A 9,329-nucleotide genomic window follows, 5' to 3' on the forward strand; every position below is an offset into this window, starting at 1 on the left:
GATATCGCAGACAATAACATGTTATGTATACAAAGTGCAATAATTTACAATGTGATTAGTGAAAAAGAGGATAATTAGGTTTTTATATATATGTACAGAAGACAATAGATGACAGCAAGAGACATGAGATAGCAACTGGACGTTTACAAAACAGACGAATTTGTAACAAAACAGACATGAATGTGGACGAACATTTGGACAGAGACAAACATTTAGACATAGTATGTACATATACATGTATATATATATATTTAGGTCATTTTCGTCGGTCTGGTCGATTTGTCCGGTTGAATGGCAGGGCGGTGCAACTCTTCCTTGGGGCTTGTTGGTGAGTGTAAGGCCTGGACCATTCTTCCTTCCATTTGGTTTTGTTGTCCGGTATGGTGGTTGATTTCGTCATTATTTCTGTTGTTCATTCCTTTGTTGTTGGTTCTCTGAAGGAAGAATCCAGCGCCTGAAAAGAGAAAGCTAGAGAAAAAAGAGTAGCTGGTCTTGTGATGGTTTTGTTTTTATTGCGTCTAGTAAGGCTTCCGGGGGGGGGGGGGGGGGGGGGGTGCTGGGGTTGGAGGAAAAAAAAAAAAAAAAAAAAATGTATTTATGGCAAGTTAGTATGATATACATTCAAACATTTATTAGGAGTTAATAAATACAATAATACATGTATGGTGGCTTAATATGATCTACAATCAATACTTATTTAGTCAAATAAATAAAAGTGTAAAGAATATTTCAGGGTGTGTAGCGTTTCCCTCTTATGGGAACATTTTTGCGCTATCACCCTGATTTATTAATTAATAGTTTTATTTGTGGTGTAGGACAGGTGGCGATTCCCTCTAGGGGACGTTTTTTTGCTTCATCCTACATTGTATAATTTGATTTATTAATTTTATCGGAGTTTTATTAGTAGTGTAGGGCGGTTTACGCTTCCTTCTAGAGGACATTTTTACGTTCCGCCCTACTGTTAATTGATTAATTTTATTAATTGATTTATTAATTTTATCGGAGTTTTATTAATAGTGTAGGGCGGTTTACGCTTCCTTCTAGAGGACAATTTTACGTTCCGTCCTACTGTTAATTGATTAATTTTATTAACTGATTTATTAATTTTATCAGGGTTTTATTAGTAGTGTAGGGCGGTTTACGCTTCCTTCTAGAGGACATTTTTACGTTCCGCCCTACTGTTAATTGATTAATTTTATTATTTTATGTATTTGGTCATGCCTATATTTATTATTAGTGCAGGGCGGTTTACGCTTCCTTCTAGAGGACATTTTTACGTTCCGCCCTACTGTTTAATTGATTAATTTTATTATTTTATATATTTGGTCATCCCTATATTCTCAATAAAATTCCAGACAAGTTGTGATGTCCAGTCTCTATCGTCAGGTTGTGGAGAAAGGAGAGATTTGAGACAGAGAGTTTTTCCCCTCTCTGCTAGATTCTTAATTACGGATTGACGTTCTTTGTTTAATTGATGACAGTTAATTAGCAGGTGTGACGTGGTCGCAATTTGTCCACATGGGCATTTAATTGGTCTAAAGGTGAAGTCTTTTATTACGTTTATCGTTTTAAGCCTCGTGATGAGTTTGCATATTTTAATTGAGGGATGATTGATGTAAACCTTGTCTACAAGATTGCTATCAATTTGATAGCAATGAGTATTCTAATGTTTTAGACGGGTTTTCCATGAATTTTTAATTTTATCTTTAGCTATGCTTGTGAATTCCTGACTGCTGTATTCTAAATTTTCTATATCATTTAGTTACAACCCTTCCTTGGCTAGCTTGTCATCTTGTTTATTGCCGAAAATATTGATGTGGGAGGGGATCCATGCAAGGGCTACCTCTCTTCCGTTATTCTTGATTGTTTGATTGATATCCCTAATTTGGTGGATTATGCCCTGTCTGCTTTTGGAATAATCTGATTCAATGGATTTGATGCTACTTAGGGAGTCTGATAGGATAACGGCTTTTTGGTGTGTTTGCGTGGCTAGCTATTCTATTGCAGTCTTAATGGCCATCAGTTCTGCGGTGTACACAGAACAATGTTCTGGTATCCTTTTCCTGATGTTTAGCTTTGCTTTGGGTATGAAAATGCCGTACCCTGTTAATCCCTGTGTATTATTTTTCGATCCATCTGTATAGATTTTGAGATAGTCTGCCCATTTGGTGTCTATTAGTTCTAATGCTAGTGCTCTAGCCGCTATGGGATTAGCGTGTTTGTTTGTAACGTTAATTAGGTGCGTGTTGATGATTGGATCGTTTAGTTGCCAGGGTGGAGTGACGGGATAAGTTTTTGTTTCTATGATTGTTCCTTTTAAACCGTGCTTATTTAAGACATCGTTTGGCATTTGCCCGAATGTCATGGGACGCGTATTTTTTCTATAGCCTATGCGTTTGAATTGTTGGAGGCACTTATGTCGGACATTTTTCTTTTAGCATTTGCAGTTTACCCCAGTACTTGAGTGACAGTTCCCCTCGCTTGAGATCGAGCGGGAGTTCTCCCATCTCTTGTAAAAGGGCAACTGTTTTGGTTCCTATTGCTGCTCTTGTTACTAGTCTTAATGCTTTACCTTGTATTATGTTCAATTTATTTAGTTGTGTATCACTTGCATTTGCATAAGCCAGACATCCGTAATCGATTACCGAGCGGATGAGTGCTCTGTATATTAACATAAGAGTGCTTCTATTTGTGCCCCATTGCGTTCCTCTGATGTATTTCATTAAGTTGAGTGTTTTCGATGTGCGACTTACTATTAAAACAATTATATTTTCTTTATATATATATATATATACTGATCATGGTCTCTTAGTGGGTTCCTCCTGTGTTAGCATAGCCACAGCCCAATCTAGCCGTCTTTATTATCACGTTTTCTTTGTACATAGTTCATTATTATTACCCACCATTATGGCTTCCCACTCCTTTGATGGTTTCTAAATTATTATCTCTGATTGTATATTTTGTATATATATATCTTCTTTGTACTATGATTGTCATTCTTTGCTGTTAAAAGATTAATTTTTAATTTTCTTAAGCGCATGTTAAGTGTTTGTGCTGGTAAATATATTTATATGATCAATTCTCGAAAATTAAATCAAGTTGAAGGTTTCAAGATTTTGACCTTTCTTTGCAATTTTCTTTCCTTTCCGATACCCTACAGGTATTTTATATTAATTAATATATCTATTTTGCAGGAAAGTGAATCTGGAACGGCAGCACAGCCAGTTGGTTATACAGCTGGTTTAAAGGGAGCTGAGGAGCGGATACAACATCTACGTCGTAGTAGCACAATCAGTGATGAGCAGGTGTCAGTCTCAATAGAAGGTTTTATTGTTGAACTACTACCTGATAAGTAAGTACTTATGAGTGTTGATCGCTATGGAAGGTTTCATTGTGTGCAGAAATGAGTGAAATTGTCTTTGATATTTATGGTAATCTAATATTGGTGTCATATTGGAGGACAATGAGGATGTTATTATTCTCCATTCTTAAAATCTTGTTGACTCGCACTAATATTATGTAACAGATTTTTTAATGGCAAAGTCAAACGCAGACGATGGAACATTTTAGCCAGACATCCATGAAAACATTGTTCCGATCAATTGCGGGTTAAAAAAAAAACATAATTATTCTGACAAAATGTTTGTGAAATTGTTAGATATGTGGGTCATCTGCATTAAAGTCGAACCTATCAGCGATCACATAAATATCACATGACATTCAAATGTGATGTAATATGTATGTGATTTTGAAATCACATGATTTTATGTGGCAGTGTCAATGACGTAGGTTAGCGAGGGAGGCTATCCGAAAAATTTATTCTGAAATGTTATAGCTATTGAATTGAAAATAGTACAAGTAGTTACGAAATGTAATAAACAAGGGAAAACTAGCATTAAAGAAAGTTGTTGCCAGGTTAACACATTTTTTGGGAAAAAAGTAGCAACACTATATCTCTGTAACTAATTAAGATATCTTTGCCAAATTTGCAGGATATATAAACTAATATCTGCCACAGAATCAGACAGAAAGCAATTTGAATTATCATTAATATTTCAAAAGTTATCAAAATATTTCTCCAAAGACAAAATACATGTATTGTGGTGAGGCAAATGTTTTAAACACCATTTTCCAAGAAATTATAAAAATCATAGAGAAAAAATCTCTGTCTGGTTTTGGGGTTATCGTTAAAGAATATGCAGTCCTAAAATGAGACATTTATCTTTATTAGTGCCAGAGATATGGTGTACTACATTTTTCATACTTTTCCCAAAAAAAATGTGTTACCTTGGCAAAAACTTATTTTTCTTTATTTTTAATGTTAGTTTTCCCCTGTTTATTACATTTCCTAACTACTTGTGCCATCTTCAATTCACTAGCTTTAGAATTTCAGAAAGCATTTTTCGGGTATCATCACCCCTTAATATACATCATTGGGCGTGAGTGTTTTGTTCGACCAAAAACTTTCATTCATCTGTGGTACCATGTTCGTCATCTGCGGAGAACAAAAACAAAAATATTTATTCAGTGTTTTTGTTAGACATAAATGTTGACATTTTACCAGATAAACGTTTTATAAACTTTCAGTGAATGTATATATAGCATATAACAGGCTATTAAGGTGGGTGTAAGTAAGTAAGAAACCCAACCAATGTTTTGTTTTATACTTCATTTCACTAGATAGTCAGTAGCCATGAGAACTTAATTACTGACTCTAGCAGTGGGGTAGTTGTTAGCAAAATCTTTTTCTTTTTTTTTTTATACCGACTTACACATAACAGAATTTAAGCCAGTTGACCAGTTATATTGAATTCCTAAAGGAAGCTGAAGTGGCTGATGAGTAAGACACTGTCTTGCTAACCGAGGGGTCTCAAGTACTCTCCCGCTGTTGGCTGGGAAAGATCCTTGGGAATTTCCTAACTTTTAAAATCACCATTACGGGCCTAATACTACATTGTGTACTCCAGTTAAAAGATGTCATTATAATCTCACCTAACTTTAAGGTACATTCCATAGGTCACTTAAAGTTAAGTCGATTTTTCACACTGAAACTGACCTTTGAATACCACTAAAAGACTAAACACTTATATGTTAAGGCAGCTTAAATTTAAGGGAAAATTTGATACTTAACACTGCCTTTGAATACTACTTACCCTTAACTTACAGGAAGTTAAGTATATTTAAGTGAAATCTAGTAGTTAAGTGACTATCTTAGGCTTAAGATATCCTTTGCATACGGGCCCTGGTATATAGACAGAGTTGTTTATTGATCTGTCCAGACAGGTCCAGAAAATGTTACAGCATTTACAGCATTGGACTGGAGCTGTTAACTCATCAATAGAAAACAAATGATTTATGTCAATTGATCAGTTATATTAAATCCCTAAAATATACTGGATTTCAATAGTCTTAATTATAAAACGCTTAAATTAAGATTGAGTTGCTGATTGTCCCTATTGTTCAAGCTGCTCACGTAACAAAAAAAATTTTTTTTTTTCTTCAGACAATTTTTATCTGACTTCCCATTTGATTGTTGTTAAATGGAATCAGTTTATTATATTTTAAATATTTTGTGTTTTGTAGGTGGTATGAAATGAGTTGTATTGTTTTACAAGATCCTGTTAATCACATTGATCTGCAGACGTTCTCCCAGCCTACACCAATTCCAACACAATATATCCACTCTGCCCAGGATCAAACCCCATCTGATTATCCTCTACGATGGGCTGGACTTTCAGTCAGCATAGGTCAAGTTATTGAACAAGCCAATCCCCACATAGGACATGTGGACTGGCAAAGGGCTCTTGTAGGAGTTGATCGACGTGAATCTCTGGTCCTTGCCTTGCGCTCCATGGCGTACCTATATTCTCAAAAGCTCCCAACATCAATGATCTCCTGATGACATCACACAAGCGGAAAATGATGACATGTTCTCTTATATTCCTTGTGCTTTCATGACATTGTCTGGTCAGGTTTTACAGGATTTGATGATATAGTTAATTATCAGATAATTAATTATTTGAGAAATAATTACTTTTGATGAAAATATTATTGGTTGATAATACTAACATCATTATAAATTGGGGAACCGGTATATTGATGACATCATAAATTTAGTCCCTAGTTATTTATGTAATCATCAGTTTAAGTATCCATATTAATGATGATATCATGAATTACCTATGTTTTGTTTACATTTATGGATTAATGTATCAAATGCATGCATTTAAAACTTTGTGTAAGTTATCACCCCAGGAACAAATTGTATATTTGGGGAATAAAACTCTAATTTGAATGCTCATTACAATTTATGTGCTGTGAATATTCCACAGTCATATTTCAGGCTTTACATGACACTAATAATACTGATTACACTGTTCTAGTCTTTTAAGCGGCGTTTACACAATACAGCCAATCCATACAACCGTCGGGTGCAATATATTGGACAACTATTTACATCTATTCGTTATATGGCAACATTAGTTCCCTCTTAGCTACTAAATAAAATGGAAGCAATAGACTTCAAGGCGACACTTTTCATCACTGTCTTGGTCTAGTTTTGATGCTGCAGGTTTCACAAGTCCCCGAGTTATTAGATATTCTAATTTAGTAGCGGATAAGTTTAGAGGACTCGAAGAAGACATATTTAATAAATATTAGCAGGAATTCTGGTTGCCAGGTCAGATATGACGTCTAATATAAAGCAATTTGATTGGCTTTGCATCAATCCGTCATTTGAGAATAGAACTAGTCCTATCCATACAAGTTACAACAAGCTGTACACCTGACCATTTGTCTGGGGTAAACTCGGCTTTAGTATTATATATATATTGAAATTGGCAGGAATAACATATAAATATTTACAGTTATAGCAAAATTATCAATAAGTTGATGTTATTTGAAATTATGGGGATGGGTTTTGGTAAGAATGGTGTCTTTATTAATAAAAGAACTGTTTATTGGGCTTCAACATTATAGATTGAAATGTTATTTGATTATTTCTTGGCAACTAGACTTTTAGCACTAAACTATAACACATTATGGCAAACAGCTACTAATTTATTTGGGCATGGTTTCAAAGAGAATTCAAGCTAATACAGTAATACAAATTGTGATTCATATATATTCGTAGCTGTTTTTCATAAGTATGTGTTACGGTTTATTGCTCTATTCCAGATAGTAAATGCCTCTAAAAGCTTATGGACTTTCAACAGTGTGTTAATTGTGGTCTGATTTATTCAAAAACATAGTAACCCATTATATAATATAATTTAGAAGTTTCTCTATGTATGATTTAGTTCCTTTAAAACCCCTTTAAACATGTTTCATACTAAACTTTAAGAACTTAGCGATTATGGGCATAGTAGATGATTTCCAATTTGAGATAAAAGTGGATTTGATGCAATAAATTGATATTTATTATACCATCAAGTTTATTTGCCCAGGCTATATATTTCTGATAACTTTATTTATTAATCTTATGTTGAAGAGACAATTGTATGAACTTTACTCTGTAAAATAATGTATGAAAACTGTTTTTCTTGTGACTATGAGATTATAACATATATAAAAGGGAGCTACTTGGGCCAAAGTCATTTTTTCAGTAAAAGATTTTCGGGCATTCAGCCTTCTTTAAATATATTTATATTAGATATCATGGTGCCAGTAAATTGTATTGAAATTTGTTTATTTGGAATATTATTATGACATTTTAGTTACACTGTCAACAAAGGGTGCTTTTCACAACCTTCTTGGTAGTGACAAGCCTCGGTGTTTATTTTCTGTAAATAGACTACATTTGGGAAATATAAAATGAAAAACTTCCTTTCTGTTTTTACATACTTTCTTAGATGTGGCCATTATAGTGTCCGCCAGTTCGTCCAGTGTATACTTGGAGTGGGTTGGAATCGCTAGTTCCCAGTTTAATAGTACAAATATTGTCATGCGGTGAGGTAATTAATTGCAGAGCAAGTAACCCAACTGATTTAGGTCCAGGTGCTCAGATTCATACCCACAGCACTCCCAATTTTCCATTCTTTTTGTGTATTCAATGTTGTCATTCAGTGATTAAAATGTTTGTCGAAAAAAAGAATTTAGTGTAGGCTTACACCTAACTTGTCTGTGGCAGCAACATGAACAAGAATAGATTAACCTTGCCATTGGAGTTAGAATTGGAATCTGGACTATAAGCCTATAGATTTGCTTTGTTCTATAGGGTCACCAAAACATGTCCTCGAGTGAATTGAAAGATCAACAGCCTGCATTAATCAGATCAGAACACGGCTCTTGGCCTTATACAACTTCCTTTAAGTGTCACGATGGTCTTCCCGCAGGCACAGAATTATCTTGGATGTTCCCTGGTGTGTCATGTCTGTGTTTATGCTATAAATTGATTTCTAAGTTATACTTTTAACTTTATACTTTCGTTTTTGTACGCCCACATCGAAATATTGTTGTCGCCCGTCCTTCAATCACGTTACGTTTTATTACAACTGCATGTATTTACGGGAACAAAGTTCTGTTAATTTCAACAGTTAATATATCAAATAATTATTAGCTCCTGACGCTTTTGGGGGTTGGATGGCCGAATGGTTAGCACGCGCGCGCTGTATCATACGGTCTGTCATTGAGTCAACTGGCGGGGTTTCGATTCCCCGGTTGTGCGTGACAAGGAGTAGGATCGCCTGTCAAACCTCGTGGGTTTTCTCCTCCCACTGCTAAAGCCCCTACGAGCAAGCGAATTATTGAAATAAAAAAATTAAAAAAACTCTCGGTTTCGGGGATACAGATTACCGTGTATGTTTAAAGGAGCTAAATCGCTAACATTTGGGACCTAGAAATTGACACAAGTGGGTTGCAACTCATATAATATAGTAATATGAATGTATATAAACTGATTTACATTCAATGGTTTCCGTTTTTACTCTAATTTCAAATCAGTTATGTTCCGCGAAATAAGCCAGCAGTCTCAATCGAATGCAAATTTCTAGCGTTTGGTTATTCCAGTCTACATACGCCGTTTGGTTTGCAATATCTCTAGCCTCGTTCCTCGAGTCTCTTGCTAGAACTGGGGCTGAAACGCATTGTGGTACACGATTCGTGTACCAATGGTAACATGTTTATTTTGTCTTAAATATTTGATATCAGAAGCCCATCTTTTTCCGGTAAGATCACAGCATCGATGTTGATTTAAATTGACAAATAATTCGTGTTTTCAATGTTGAAGATTTTGGATAATATTGAGTTAGAGACTTACATGTAGCTACTTTAATTTGTAGATACTCAAAACCACCACCACCACATCTGTAAGTATGTTATGTATAGTTTGA

The 9,329-nt window shown here is 34.8% G+C and overlaps 1 protein-coding gene across 3 annotated transcripts in view; it reads left to right on the forward strand.

Annotated features, from left to right (window-relative positions):
- The window catches only part of LOC126819469 (protein PRRC1), a 37,779-nt gene extending 29,955 nt beyond the window's left edge, over positions 1-7,824 (forward strand). For all 3 annotated transcript variants that reach the window (XM_050547509.2, XM_056100418.1, XM_050547507.2), the window contains 2 exons: positions 3,195-3,352; positions 5,584-7,824. In XM_050547509.2, coding sequence (XP_050403466.1) covers positions 3,195-3,352; positions 5,584-5,899 — 474 coding nt within the window. In that variant the 3' untranslated portion in view covers positions 5,900-7,824. The remainder of the gene's footprint in view (positions 1-3,194; positions 3,353-5,583) is intronic.
- Positions 7,825-9,329: the final 1,505 nt, after the last annotated feature.

Source organism: Patella vulgata, chromosome 4, assembly GCF_932274485.2.
Source record: "Patella vulgata chromosome 4, xgPatVulg1.2, whole genome shotgun sequence".
Lineage (NCBI taxonomy): Eukaryota > Metazoa > Mollusca > Gastropoda > Patellidae > Patella > Patella vulgata.